Source organism: Ochlerotatus camptorhynchus, unplaced genomic scaffold (genome assembly GCF_037179485.1).
Source record: "Ochlerotatus camptorhynchus isolate MF236.1 unplaced genomic scaffold, CSIRO-AGI_Acam_v1.1 ptg000307l, whole genome shotgun sequence".
NCBI classification, from domain to species: Eukaryota; Metazoa; Arthropoda; class Insecta; order Diptera; family Culicidae; genus Ochlerotatus; species Ochlerotatus camptorhynchus.
The window spans coordinates 815,522-831,807 of record NW_027040795.1 but is presented as its reverse complement, the minus strand read 5'-3'; the positions used below and the strand labels follow the sequence as shown (position 1 = coordinate 831,807).

The following is a 16,286-nucleotide window of genomic DNA, read 5'->3' as shown; positions in this document are numbered from 1 at the left end:
TTTCACAAAACATACAAATTTGAAATTGCTACTCTCTGTTTGTAGTAGCACAGCAAACAAGGAGTAGCAATTTCAAATTTGTATGTTTTGTGCAACTCGGGGGCAACTTGGCAGCTCCAGTATATTGCTAGTGTACCCCGACAATTTGGTGCTGGTGGTTCTGTCAAACTCACAAATTTCAGAAGAGTTATCTGAAAAAGGCGAATGCGGAAATGATTTACAGTAAACAAAATTAAAGTAAAGTATCTTGCTACAGCGGATATGTGACCATTACTCATGTGCAATAATCATCAGAGCTCAATTTTAACTGATATTCTAGAAAATTCTGATTAACAATCAATTCACTTAAATGATCACTACATTTTTCAGAGTTCTTCATGGTATTTGTGTTGTCATTGTCACTATGCCCATAACTGTGTAACTAAATAATAGAACATACAAATTTATGGAACCATCTGTTTCTTGAGGCTTCAAGTTTGATGAGGAATATCGTGAATGATATGGACGGGTGTAACAAAAGATTATCACTTTTATTCGTTTTAGAAATTCATTACGAATATTTTTTTGTGAGACCCTTATTTGATTTAGTTCATTTAATTTTATGTATTTCTTCAATTTTAAATGGATCTACAAAATGTTCCTCATCACCCAGGAAAACTGCTACTCGCCGCGAAAAATGATCAATTTTGTAAGTTTTTGCGGATAGAATTCTTCATGCTTCCATAGTTTTTGGCAATTCCTCTAGCAAGGATTTTTAAATAAAAATCGATGCACGATTTTATCAAAATATTGCAATGATTGTTTACAGCATCTTGCTTAAAAATAAGCCCTGACAGTTTAAAAAAAATGTTGCGGATGCTCATTAGGATTCTAGTTTTAAAGTTGTTTGTTCTTCCAACTTTGAAATAGTTGTGTTGATTAATGAGTATTTTCAGTTTAGTTTCAGAAGTCTTGCATGTCAGAAGAATACACAAGAACACAAGAATATAGAAACACATGAAAGTAAACTTTTGTTTATTCATACGGTCCATGGCAAGCCTTTATCACAAACGAGGTGACAGACGGAGCGGCTCGAAAATTTTAATGACTAACCTGCTATTGCAATTTTTCAGTGTACTACATGGCAACACCACTACTACTGGATTGTACCACATGGCAACACTACTACTGAATTGAACTAGCATTTTCACCAAATGTACTAGAATGTTTTGGTTCTATCTCTTTCACTCCACTCAAATGCATAAAAAAATGACAAAATGATACACTCTTTGCACACTGTCAAAGAATCATTGTACACAAAATTAACTTTGTGCAAAACCAAAACAAAAATACTATCCCATCTGGTGGATGATGGCACAAGCTTCTAAGAAAATTCTATTACAACGAATCACATTATTTTAATTGATTTCTTCGCCAGTTAGTCGTCTGTCACTTCGTTTGTGCCTTTATCGCAGCACTATAATAAAAAAATGTATAGGCTGATTATATTCAAGAGCAAAATAAAATACAAGAAGGCAAAGTATTTTTTTTGTCATTTGATTATTTAAGAAAATGAACCTCCATCAATTGGTTTCAATTTGTTTGGATTATTTCATTTCATCACGAACATAATAAATTCGCTCTTATCATATAGCATTCTTGCCTGTTTTTGACATCCACACATGGAGAAACAAAAAGTTGGATTCCCATAGCGAAATGCCATTGCGACGGTGAAGGACAATCCCTTTGTTTATGTGGTGTGGCGACATCTACTATTTGCAAGGTGACAGATAACCTTAGTTTCACGTACCCACTTGCAAATAGTTTTTTTTTTTTTTTTCTTTATTAAGTCTCTTTAATAAAGAAAAAAAAACTATTTGCAAGTGGGTACGTGAAACTAAGGTTATCTGTCACCTTGCTGGGGACTTGTTTTTGTGGAAGCTGACATTTGTGCCTTTAAAGTTTCACGCTAACGCTTCCTTAGAGTATCACCTTAACTTAGTGTTCTAAATGCACTTCCACAGGAGCAATTCTCTACAGATTGACGAATTTTTTAATTTTTTTTTAATTTGTCGGGTCCGATTTTGATGAAAATTTGCACAGTTGTTCTTTTTTAGTAAAGATGCCAATTTGTGTTATCAGTTCTTCAAATTGAATCACGACTACTTTTCTAACAGGGCCTGTGTAAAAATAGTACTAATGAGTTTAAAAATATATATTGCTGAAACGGTTTGTTTTGGTTTTTTGAGCAAAGTTGTAGATATAATTTTAGCAATAATGTTAAAAATATACACTGTAAAAAAATTCGTTTGTTTCAATGAAAAAAATTATATTTGTTATTAAAAAAGTTAATTTCTCAAAAAGTACATTTAGTATTTCACAAAAAGTATTTCACGAATTTTACATTTTTATTAAAAAAAAAACATGTTTTTTAACCGTGTATATTTTTTCAAGAATCGCATTTTAATTTTGGACAACTTTCTTGAAGACACCATAGCAATCAAGCAAGCCGTTTTTGCAATGTATTAAAATGTTTATTTTATAAGCGCTTTTCTACACAGGCCCTATTGGAAAAGTAGTCGAGGTTCGCTACCCCGAAAAGAAGCACCGTGAAATCAACGAAGGTATTAGAAAGAATCTTTTCAACTTCGCGCCTGAGGCTAACGAAGTGAATGAACTCAAAGAAGTTTTAGAAAACATGAAGGAAAAGTTTTCCAATGCATCCACTGCAAAAAGTGAAAAATTATTAATTTTATCGTTATTGCCTTATTCATGGTCAACACAAAAAATTATGGATCAATTTAATGCTAGTAGATATATTGCAACAGAGGCTAAGTTGATAAAGGAAGGTAATTCGTCAAAAACCGCAAAATATGGCACAGCCTTAAGTGATGAAACAAAATTGGCAGTCATAATTTTTTTTGAAGATGATGATATAAGCCGGGCAATGCCTGGTCAAAAAGATTTTGTGTCTGTGCAGAAAGAAGGAAAACGACAAGCCATTCAAAAAAGATTACTAATGATGACTTTGAGACAACAATTAAAACAATTAGAGGAAAAATGCATTGATCAGCTTTCATTTGAACAGTGGTTTATCACGGATAGATGTGATTTAGAAATTATTGTAAAGCCTGCAGACGAGTTTGTTTCATTTTTCTGCTTGAAATTGACAAGTTTGATACCACATGATTTCATAAAAACACAGCAATCTAATTTTTGAAAACTACATGAAATAATTTGCAAGAAGGTGAATTTTTAGTTACTTGCGATTTTTTCCGAAAGCTACAGCTTTTTACAGTCTCATCACTGGAATGTCTAACAAGCTACCATTCATCCATTTGTTGTATATTTTAGAGAAAATATGCAAGTTAAACATTTAAGTTTTATTATAATTTCTGAAGAGTTAAGGCATGACTCAGTGGCTGTTAACTTATTTATTTCAAAAATGATAAGTTCTTTACGCATTAACCAAAGTAAAAATATCAACAAGATTTATTTTATGTCCGATGGAGCCGCGTCACAGTACAAGAACCGGAAAAACTTTGCTAGCCTTTGTAAATTTAAATCAAAGTATGGAATTGAAGCCGAATGGCATTTCTTTGCACCATTACATGGGAAAGGAGGTACAATAAAACGCAGTGCTACTAGAGCAAGCTTGGCCAAAGAACGTGAACATCCAATAAAAAATGCAAGAGAGCTTTATAATTAGGCAAATAATAAAAAAGAAGAAGAATTAACAAAATTATCATTTAGTTTTGCCACAACAGAGGAATACGAAAGTATGGCTTCACACCTCAACGAGCAATATAATAATGCAACAATAATTCAAGGAACTCAAAAACTTCATTCTTTCATTCCTGTTTCAGAAAATAAAATTAAAGGCAAACGTTACTCAAACTGTTATGATAATGATGCCAAAATATTCGATGTATTTTAGAAGTGATGTAAATAAAAATAGAAAGTAAGTGTATTACAATGAAAATAAATTATGTATCATCTGTCCATAAGGTTTCCGAATAAAAAATAAGGAAAAAAGAGCAGAAAAATGTATTTTATGGATTTAAGTTGAAATTTTAAAATAAAAAAGTAGTCGGGATTCGCTATTACAAATTGTAATAGCGAACCCCGACTACTTTTCCAATAGGGCCTGTGTAGAAAAGCGCATATAAAATAAACATTTTAATACATTGCAAAAACGGCTTGCTTGATTGCTATGGTGTCTTGCAGAAAGTTGTGCAAAGTTAAAATTCAATTCTAGAAAAAATATACACGGTTAAAAAACATGTGTGACATTTGCATTAAAAATCGTGAAATTTTCAAAAAATCATTTTTTGTTTTTGAGTTTACCATCACTAAACTTTGCCAGTTAGTAGCATACTCTAAGAGCTTCAATGAGGCTTAAAACGAAAATTTTCAAAAATGTACTTTTTGAGACATTAACTTTTTTAATAATAAATATAATTTTTTTCATTGAAACAAACAAAAGTTTTTACAGTGTCTATTTTTTACACAATTGCCAAAATAATATCGACAACTCTGCTGAGAACACCAAATCAATCGAACAAAGCGTTTCGGCAATATATATTTTTAAACTCATTAGTACTATTTTTACACAGGCCCTTTTCTAGTCGTGATTCAATTTGAAGAACTGATAAACCAAATTGGCATCTTTACTAAAAAGGAACAACTGTGCAAAGTTTCAGCTTAATTTGAAATGATCGGTCAGGATCAATTTGCGAACCTTCGTGGAATGCCTCACAGTTATTAATTGCCAATACCAATTGCCACAGACCTTTCTATGCCAATACCAATGCATGAATTTGTATATTGTGTGGCAAGCACAATGATACTCTATGCCCAGGAAAGTCGAGAAAATATCCAACTCGAAAGATTCCCTCGACCGGACTGGAAATCGAACCCACCCAGATTGGTACTACCGTGCCTTTACTGATTACGCTATGAGGCCCCCTGGCTGAATATACCTGGGAATGTCTTTACATGGCCGAGGGGATACAAGGAGAAGGTCGACGAAGAGAATCGATCAATGTTACTTAGGACAAAATGCAATGTTCAGCTTGGATTGTTTCGCAGCTATAGCAATGTAAAGAGAAAATCGCTTTTTCAACTCTTTTTTTTGCAATACTAACTGTCGAATTTCAGTACCTGGCACTGTAAAAAAAAAACGTGGTAGTAAAATTAAGTTTATTTCTGTTGATTATGATAGTACATTGATTTAACATTTTAATTTATTAGCCTCCCTGGCTCTTCATCTTTGTTTAATTTGATGTTCTAATTTAATATTTGCGTTTTTCAACTAGCTAACAGAATATCCCTATTGTGTGTTTTGTTTGTAACAAAAATTCGACGGTATCTCTATTAATGCTAAGAGAGTAGCATTGTTAGTCCCGCCTACTTGGAGAATTATGGAAACTTTCATAAATAACGTAGTAGTTAAGGGGGGAGAGGGGTTTCAGAAGCTGTGACCGGCCATGTATTAAGTAAATGAAAACACGCTACGAGGGGGGGGGGTTAATTGGTCAAAAAAAAATGCACGTCATTTATGGATGGTGCCTTATTTTACTTCCAAGGTTGTGACCCAATTGGCGAGTTAAATTTAACTCGATTACTTTTTGAAGGGACGTATCAGCTTTTGTAAACGCATTTGATCGTCGATTTGGCGTAACTGGTAGCTCACCCACGGATGCTAACACTACCATCAGATAGGGAAAATTTTCTCCTACCTGATATAGTGGGGTTAGTATGCGCGGGTGAGCTATCAGTTACGCCAAACCGACGATAAAATTCGTAGTTTAATACCTGATATGTCCTTTCGAAAAAGTAATCGAGATTTGTAGAACGCGTTATCACTCAGACAAAGAGGTTGATTCAATTCGGAGCGCTTGCGCCATCAAGGCAACGGGGCTGCCTGCCCAGTGATCTCGACGGTAACGCGCGCTTCGAGGTTCGAGGTGGAAAACGTGCTTCACAGGAACCGCTGCCTCCCTACTTCTGCTGCTACCTGGTCATCTCCGTCCGAAGCGAAAATGAGTTGAGGCACAAAAGCAGCTTTCAGATTCAAGCAGCGCGATGTGCAACCAAATTACACTCGATTATGACGACTGGGTTTGGAAGAACGTTTATTTCATGACAACAGTTATAAAATTAATACTTTTTATTTGTACATTGTTCACCATTTTTTTTCAAAGAAAATTGAAAAATAGTTTACTGTAGATTATGAGAGTTATTTCCTATCGATTGGTGTATTTGGATTTTAATTTTATCTATAAATGACAAAGTTATAAGCGTTCAAAACCTTACACCTTTTCGTGATTGACGCAATTTTAGATTTTCGATTTACCCCCAGTACCTTCCCGTAAGACGTAGTCTACGTCAAAAAAACAGTTAAATTGAAGTAAATTTAGGTAACCAAGTCCACAAGCCACATCCAGCCGTGTTATGGTACCCCGGATAAGTGACCAGTTTTTGACTTAACTTGGTCGAATTTTAGCAAAAACGTGAATGGTTGACCCTAACATAAAGTCATGCATAATTTCATGCGAATCCGAGATGGTAGAGTGTTAAAATAAATTGTTTATGCTATTTGGCCATGCTCTTTAATAAAAAAAATTAAAGGACATAATCCGTTCTTCAAGAAGGAAAAACGTAATATTATAAAATAAAAAAAAAAATTGAAAAAAGGAATATCTAGAGGCATCCTACTCTAAACTTTGTATTTCTCGCATTATACTCAGGAAGCTCTTTCTGATATCTAAGATACCTGAAAATACTTAAAAATACTTAAGAAATATTTAGTGCTAGTTTGTTGCCACTGTTGTTAGACAGATTTCTTTCGATTATTTACCCGGTGTCATCTGGAATTTGGTGTATGCGTGTTTAGAAAAATCAACTTTTTTGTCGAGGAGGAGACCATTTTGATTTAAGGAATATTGCATTGCCAAACCGATTCACCTGTCATTCAAAGGGAGAATAAGGAACTATTTGGAAAGTTACTATGGAAGAAACTGCGTGTGGAAGCAAATCCTATAAACACATTTTTCTATCCCAAAACCATCTCTCCATACAACATTATTTTTCGTCCAAAAGCTTCTGGCATTTACACTGATTGAAGCTGAATAAGAAGTTGTGAAAGCTTTCCACACCATCCGCACTTATAACATCCGGAAAGCCACATCTCCTAGATTGTCGCCGAATGAGTTTATTTGAGAAGTTAATCACATTTCCTCAGATTTGGAACCTTCGATGCTTAAGGCTTATTATTAAGGCTGGACCTGACCGTTTCAACATATTCGCTTGGTGTTATCTCGGAACCGCTCTCTAATTGATTCTTTCATTCATCAGAAACGGTTGTTACGTATCAAAACATAAATATAGGGATATTTTGAAGAATATTTTGGCTTGAAATAAATTCATATATTTTAACTTAGGATTGTTTTACACGAAATGGGAACAAATAAGTAACGTTTCCGAACTAAATCGTTGTATTTGGCATAACAATGGTTTGAAATAAATTAATATTTCAGAATAAATTAATATTTTCCTTGTTGTCCTAATTGGTTTCGACGCCTAAAAGTGAGAAATTCATGTTGATTTCACATAAAGCCTTCGATTACTATCAAAATACTCACTCAACTTCCTAACCAGTCTGTCGTAACTCATCTTTACAGATGTAAGTTTCTCAAAACGCGGCACGATACGACCACCAGTGGCAATTGCAATCACTTCAATTTCTGGTCAACCAACCCAACGACTTGCTAGCAGTTACACTTCATTGTATTGCTATTGATCTCTGGTAAATAACCAGCGTAGTCCTAGCATCCTTGACCTGCATAAAGCAAAGAATTTCATACTCATGTAGCTTGCGGTTCAGACTGCTTGGTTAGGAAGGTCAGTTTGGAATCTGGTTGCGAGTCTGGACGACAACGGCACCATTAGCCTCCAGCTAAGTTATAGAACTCAAAAGTTTGATATCGTACTGAACGCCCAGTTCGAAATCGTAAATAATTGAGTGGTTCGCTGAAAGAAAACTGTTATTTGATGAACTATTTCATAAGTAGAAATAATATACTTACTCATGCACATGATTACATTACTTCCTTAATTTAAAAAACTATTGAAACAAGCATTAATAGTGCGTGATTAAACGTAACAACAACAAACAACTACATTAGCGGCACCGGTGGTGTAGTGGTAAGCGTGATTACCGCTCACCCCAGCAGCCCTGGGTTCCATCCCAGTTGGCGCCGCCGGGATGTTCTGAGGCATAACATCTCTGATCAAGGGAAGTAAAGCCGTTGATGGGTCGATATGTTGGATCCAGTGTAGAAAGCTGCCTCTGTGGCGTCGGTAGCATTGGTGCTCAGCATGGAAAACAAGATCGACGGAAAACAAATCATGGAAAAAAACAACTACATTAGTAACCGGTCAATACGATTAAAAAAATACAAATCCTAAAATACTTAAAAATACTTAAGAATACTTACCAGATACTTGGAAATACTTAATTGATACTAAAGCTATAGTTTAGAGTGGGATGCCCCAAGAGGAATATTGTCCCTTAATACTAAAATAAAAAAAATACTTTCTATTTTTAAAAAAGATTTCAAAAAATGGAATAAACCTTTCAGTTTTCAAACATTTGATGAAAGAAATATAATTTTCTATGTCAAAAATTGGCAGATACTAAATTAAACAAATATTCAAATAAAAAAAAATCACATGTTTATCAAATTGTTTAACACAGGAAATATTTCCTTTTTAAGGATGGAAATATGCTTTCTTAAATACAAATCATTAAGAAAAAATCTTGGAAAAATATATATTCTCGTAAATTTCTTCTCTTATTTAACATTTAAATTGAGGATGTTAAAATATTCAAAGAAGGTTGAATGTTCTTCTGTTTAAAATATTTAAAAAAAAATGTCACGGGGCACACCGGAGATAAACCAGCCTGTGGCTGAAAATCTCCTAAATAAAAGAGAAAAAAAAACAATGTAACAGTAAACCATTTCCGTACAGTCATAAATATTCCTCTTATGATATGAGAATAACATTTTCTTCTTAATTAAAATATTTGAAGAAAGAGTCAGTGAGATATCGGGTTAGGCAACGTAGCTGCTTCCATGTTGCCAAAATTCAGATAATTTTTGACGAATTGAATGTAAGAATGACGGTTCATTATGAACAAATACTTTAAGTGTGTCACTTCGCTAAAGAATAACTGTTGCGTGCGCCCCTCGTGCGACGCCACACCTACTAATCTATCTTATGGATGCAGCGGCGCCGCATTGAAGCTGACAGCGGCATAATGGTATACGGAGCTGTCAATTCGGCCGTGAGAAAAGGAAGTGAAAATCACTCCTAAAATTCAACTTTGGTGCATAAATTTGAATTGCAATTAAACCTACTTTAAATTAGTTTTGAATTTGTATTTAAAATCATCATTACACTATAAGGTGAGGAATTTACAATTATACTGTGAATTTGTTGACTAAACATTGAACGTTGAATATAAACACATCTAGGTCCACTTACAAATCATTGTACAGCACCACACTACATAGAAGTTTACGTTTAACGAGAAGAATACGGTAAAAAACATGTAAATTTGGATTCACGATACTATTTGACACAAACATTTACATGTAGGTTTAATAACGTGGTCATTCGAGCCCATCTCTGTAGGCAGATCCGGGTGACGACCCTAAGAAACGCAGAAACGTAAGTTAACCTCTATTCTATTGTGTGAAGATAAAAACTAACCGTGTTGATATTATCTCTAGGAGAATTTTAACCGTTCGGTTCCCGCTCGGTTGCCCAATAAACGAGTTAAATTTCCGGAAGTGTTTTCTTTCGTTGCGTACGCAACAGTTTTAAAATTCTCGTTTTCCGGAACAATCGGAGATGCCACGAAGGGACCGAACTCGGGATCCAGTTCCGGATGACAGCTTGCAGCAATCCTGCCCGCTCTGCCGTCTGCCAGATAGCAACGACATGGTCAGCTGCGATGACTGTGAGCGTTGGTTCCACTTTGACTGCGCCGGAGTAAACGAAGATGTGGCCAACCACAATTGGAGCTGCCAGGAGTGCATCGTTGCCAGAGTTCCTGCTCCACAATCGCCACATCCAAGAACTCCTACAGGTGACCCATTACCACACCCGCAGTCACCAATTCCACTACCAGTTCCACGTCTGCCCACACCGCAAACACCAATCCCACCGGTTCCTACACCACGACCGCAAACTCCGCGAACGCCAATCGTACCCCCACGTAGTCCGTTGCCAAATCCGCAGCCACCTACCCCACGTCCACGAACACCACGATCGCCAAATCCGCCACCGCCAACCCCACGTCTGCGTACTCCTCGAACACCTAATGTGAATCCTGATGTGCCAGTAGTTCCCAGACAAGTTGCTGTCGATCCAGATTTTGTGAACAAACTGCCTGCCGAACTCCGGATCCAACTTCTAGAGGAAGAGCAAGCCATCGAACGCAAGTTTATGTTGCGTAGGTTTCAGCTTCTGCTCGAGTCGACGGGAAATGCCATTCCTGCACGACAAAGTAGTCCAGAAGGGAACGCTTTCGAACCAAACAACACAAGAAACCATCCTGTCTTTCATTCTTCGCCTGTGAATAGTCACCGTAGATATATGCCTCCCTTTGCACCACCCCCAGTCCGCCAAGATCACGACGGACCAACTTTCGCTCCACATCGGGAACAGCAACAGTTATACGTTCCAGTTGATATTCCTTCTGAAATCAACCATCGTCCCGATTTCTCTGCTCGTGACCCTCCTCGTATCGATCATCATTCGAACATACCAGCGTTCAATCCACCTCCACCTATTCACCGTCCTATCGCTTCGACGTTTGCTTCTCTCCGGACCGATCAACATCAGCATATTCCGACGTTCTCTCAAGCGAATCATACTCAGCGCCCGAATGCTTCGGCATTTGCCCCATATGCTGGTCTTCCGCGTCCTGCCGCTCAAGAGTACTATCCGTACGACTTACACGACTATCCTTCTGCCACGGGGGGGACGGCGTTGCTCAATAAAAGCCAAATCGCCGCACGTCACGCAGTCTCTAAGGAACTACCAATCTTCAGCGGGGAACCGGATGAATGGCCCTTGTTTTTCGCAACCTACGAGAACACAACGAACCTTTGCGGATTTTCGGCGGAGGAGAATATGGCTCGTCTACAGAAGTGTCTACGTGGGAAAGCATTGGAAGCGGTCAAATGCCAGCTGTTGCACCCAGCCAACCTGGATCAAGTTATTTCGACGTTGCGAATGCTGTTTGGGCGTCCGGAAATTATCGTACATTCGCTGCTGCAGAAGATAAACACTCTTCCCGCTCCCAAAGCAGAACGCCTAGGTACGCTCGTTGATTTCGCGCTGGCCGTTCGCAACATGGTAGCAACAGTGAAGGCCTGTGAGTTAGAGGAGCATCTGTGTAATTTGACACTGCTGCACAATCTGGTAGATCGTCTTCCACCGATGATTCGGCTGAATTGGGCGACCCATCGTCAGTCTCTTCGATCGGTAACTTTGTTGGAGTTTAGCGAGTGGCTGTACAAACTGGCAGAAGCAGCGAGCACGGTGACGATGCCTCAGTTCTCGGGCTCCTTCGACAACAAGACACACCGGGAACGGAAGAACGATGGATTTCTGAACGCACACACCGAGACGGTTCCCAAGGTCAACCAAAGCGACGTTGATAGTGGATGTGTCATCTGCAATAGCAACTGCATAGCAGTGGAGAAGTGCAAACAATTCGTTGCAATGGATCTTTCCGCTCGGTGGGCTGCACTCCGGGAACACAAATTATGCCGTAGCTGCCTGGAAAGTCATCGAGGTCCCTGCAAGTCCGGGAAGTCGTGTGGTAAAAACGGCTGCCAATACAAACACCATCGGATGATGCACAACGACGCGAAAGATAAATCGATAGCGTCATCTTCGTCGAGTTCGACACCGACTACTTCTACTTCACAGCACGTCAGCGCGAGCAGTTCCCGAGAAACCAGATCATGCAACACGCATCGAGGAGAAAGCAGAGCTGTACTATTCCAATACGTTCCGATCACGCTGTACAATGATGGGATCAAGGTTCAAACCTATGCGTTCCTAGACAGCGGATCTTCCTTGACACTGATGGAGGAAAGTTTGGCGAAGGAGTTGAATTTGCGCGGCGAAAGGCATCCACTCTGCCTCCGCTGGACGGCTGATACCTGCCGTTACGAAGACGATGCCATGCGAGTTTCATTCAACGTTTCGGGCCTGTATGACGGATGTCCACAAAACAAACTGACAGATGTCTACACGGTTAAAGAGTTGAAACTTCCATCGCAATCTCTCTCCATGCGGATGCTTTCGACGAAATATCCTCATCTCGACGGGTTGCCAATAGAACCATACAGTAACGTTCAACCGAAAATATTGATCGGCATGAATAATGTACGAGTGATCCACCCCCTAGATAGCCGTGAAGGGAAGCCAAACGAACCAGCTGCTGTCAAGACACGCCTTGGATGGACGATCTACGGGACTTGCTTGTCCGATAATGACCCGGCGTCGAAAATTACCCCGTACAGCTACCATATCTGCTTCCACTCTTACGATTCGGATGAGCTCTTGCACGAAACCGTCAAAAACTACTTCACTCTTGACAGTTTGGGGATCAGTGCTCCGCAGAACCAGCTGCTTTCCAAAGAGGACGAACGAGCGTTGACGAAATTACGTGACGTTACGACGTTCCAGAATGGGCGCTATCAAGTCGGTCTTCTTTGGAAATACGATGATGTGCGCCTACCCAACAACAGATCAATGGTGTTGAGACGCCATCACTGTCTGGTCAAGAGGATGGAACGTGAACCTCAACTAGCTGAGACGTTAAGAGCGAAGATGGCAGACTACATCAGCAAAGGCTACGTCCGCAAGCTTACTCCGGAGGAAAGTCAGAGGATGGGGAATCGGACCTGGTACTTGCCTATTTTTCCGGTCTTTAACCCTAATAAACCAGGCAAGGTCCGAATCGTGTTCGACGCAGCCGCGTCGTTCGGAGGAGTATCGTTGAATTCAGTGTTGATGAAAGGTCCGGATCAACTGAACGCTCTACCACCAGTACTACTTAAGTTCCGGGAGCGGTTGATTGGCCTAGGAGGCGATGTAGCTGAAATGTTTCATCAGATGTTGATGAACCCGCAAGACGAAGATAGCCAGCGTATCGTTTGGTGTGCCGACGGAACGATGGATCCGTGCGACTATGTGATGCAGGTTGTCACGTTTGGAGCTACCTGTTCACCCAGCACTGCGCTATTCGTCTTGAACGAAAACGCTGCCCGTTTCGAAAGTGAGTACCCTATTGCTGTCGACGCTATACGCCATAGACACTACGTAGACGACATGCTTACGAGCGTAGATACGGAGGAGGAAGCCATCAACTTGGCCAACGAGGTTCGCTACATTCATCAACAAGGCGGATTCCACATGAGAAATTGGGTATCAAACTCGTACAAAGTGCTGGAAGTCCTTGGAGAGAAGCCAAATCCGGAAAAGTCGTTGGAGATGAGCGCCGACCTTGCCATGGAAAAGGTCCTCGGGATGTGGTGGAGCACAACAAAGGACGTCTTTCGCTACAAGCTCTGCACGGAACGCAACAAGGACCTTCTCACCGGAATCAAGCACCCAACCAAGCGGGACATGTTACGGACGCTGATGGCCATCTACGATCCATTAGGTCTCATTGCGCACTACTTGATGTTCCTGAAGATACTGCTACAGGAGGTCTGGAGAGCAAAAACCGGATGGGATGAAGAAATTGGAAAAAAGGAGTTGGAGAAGTGGTATACATGGCTACGCATTTTGCCGGAGCTCGAGTCGGTAGAAATTCCGCGCTGCTACTACCGGGCTGACTCCAGCATTGACGAGGCTAGGATCGAGCTTCACACATTCGTAGATGCTAGCGAGCTTGGGTACGCAGCCGTTTCCTATTTCCGCTTTGAAAGGGACGGACACGTTCATTGCGCGCTTGTTGGCAGCAAAACTAGAGTAGCACCTCTCAAGTTCGTCTCCATTCCTCGCCTGGAACTGCAAGCGGCAGTCATCGGTATGCGCTTGGCCAAGAGTATCGAGGCAGGCCACTCTGTCAAGGTCGACCGTCGTTATTTCTGGACCGATGCTCGGGACGTCATGTGCTGGCTTCAATCGGACCACCGCCGGTATTCCCAGTTTGTGGCTTTCCGCGTGGGTGAAATATTGGAAGAGACGAATGTTACAGAATGGAAGTGGATAGGCACAAAGGAGAACGTGGCCGACGACGGAACAAAGTGGAGGTACAAACCGGATCTCAAGCCAGCATGCCGTTGGTTCAACGGTCCATCGTTCCTGTGGAGACCCAAAATAGAATGGCTGGAGTCGTCGCTGAATGGCCAGGAAACCGTTGAAGAAATCCGTTCAAGCGTGTTGCACCATTCGGTTGGGAGAGTTCGTACCATTTTGTTGCCCGAGAATTTCTCGTCGTGGTACCGAATACGGCGTGTAACAGCTTTCGTCCAACGGTTCGTAAACAACATCTGGCTGAAGAAGGGAGGTCAACAACGGAGTGTCGGGCCACTTACGCAGCAGGAACTTCTCGAAGCGGAGGCGTTCCAAATCAAACGAGCGCAGGAGGAGGTCTATGCAGACGAACTAGCGGTACTAGCAGCGGGCGACCGACGACTCCAGAAAAAGAACAGCCTGTTCAAGGTCAGTCCGTTCATTGACAAGCAGGGCGTGATGCGCATCCACAGTCGATTGGGCGAATGCGACTTTATAGATGAGAGCAGCAGGTACCCCATCGTACTCCCACGAGAACATCCAGTTACGACGCTTGTTATACGCGACGTTCACCTACGGTATCATCATCAATGCCACGAGACCTGTGTGAACGAAGTACGCAAAGGATTCCACATCCCACGAGTTCGCAGGGTCTACGACCGAGTGCGTCGAGAATGTCAGCTATGCAAGTTGCAACATGCTGCACCAGCGCCACCGATGATGGCCCCGCTACCGAAGGTAAGGATGGCAGCCTTCGTTCGCCGGGCGTGGACTTTTTCGGGCCTTTCTTCGTCGTTGTAGGGCGCCATCACGAGAAGCGCTGGGGTGTCATCGTAACTTGTCTGACGATTCGAGCGATACACCTCGAGTTGGCTGCCACGTTGAACACCAGCTCGTGTATCTTAGCTCTACGGAACTGCTTCGCTCGACGGGGAACTCCAGTAGAAATTAGGAGCGATCGTGGGACGAACTTCGTGGGTGCGGACAAGGAACTTAAAGAGGCGCTAGCGGCATTAGATCAGAACAGGTTCATGGCGGAATTCACCACACCGAGAACAACGTGGTGTTTCAATCCCCCTGCGGCGCCACACATGGGTGGCTGTTGGGAGCGGCTCATCCGATCCGTGAAGAAGGTCCTATCCCAGGTCAAGCCACAGCGAGTACCTACGGAGGAAATATTGAGAAGCTATCTAATCGAGGTAGAGAACATCATCAATAGCCGACCGTTGACCCAGGTACCGGTGGATGATTATTCATCACCGGCGCTTACACCAAACCACTTCTTACTAGGTTCGTCGGACGGATCGAAGCCACTGGTCCCGTATGACGAATGTCCGTTGATGCTGCAACGATCGTGGAAGGCGTCACAGGCGTTGGCAAACCTTTTTTGGAAACGCTGGGTGGACGAGTACTTGCCAACAATTACGCGTCGTACAAAGTGGCACTACCCGGTGAGGCCGATTGCAGTTGGAGAGATTGTCGTCGTGGCCGATCCCAGCTTGCCGAGAAATTGCTGGCCCAAGGGCCGAGTGGTTTCGGTGAAGACATCAGCTGATGGACAGATTCGGTCAGCGGCAGTTCAGACCACCACTGGACTGTACGAGAGGCCTGCAACCAAGCTAGCTGTATTGGACGTAGGTGTAAACGAGAGTGGGTCGGACCAGGGTCCAACCACTGGGGGGGACTGTTGCGTGCGCCCCTCGTGCGACGCCACACCTACTAATCTATCTTATGGATGCAGCGGCGCCGCATTGAAGCTGACAGCGGCATAATGGTATACGGAGCTGTCAAATGTTCCATCATTTATTCAATTATTTAAATTAGGGCATATGAAGCGTCTTAATTTGAAGTCCGTTAAAACAATGTCTTTCGTTCATCGTTAAAACCCTCCGAGAAACGAGATATCAATATGTTCTACTAAACTAATATTCGAAGAGATGAATCAGCTTAAGGCTGCAAATATTTTTAATCAA

At 41.2% G+C, this 16,286-nt stretch overlaps 1 protein-coding gene across 1 annotated transcript; it reads left to right on the top strand.

Annotated features, from left to right (window-relative positions):
* Nucleotides 1-9,900: 9,900 nt before the first annotated feature.
* LOC135707298 (uncharacterized) lies at nt 9,901-16,085 on the top strand. Its single transcript, XM_065229101.1, has 2 exons — nt 9,901-15,051; nt 15,132-16,085. Exons 1-2 carry the CDS (start codon nt 9,901-9,903, stop codon nt 16,083-16,085), a joined length of 6,105 nt encoding a protein of 2,034 aa, XP_065085173.1.
* The last annotated feature ends 201 nt before the right edge of the window (nt 16,086-16,286 follow it).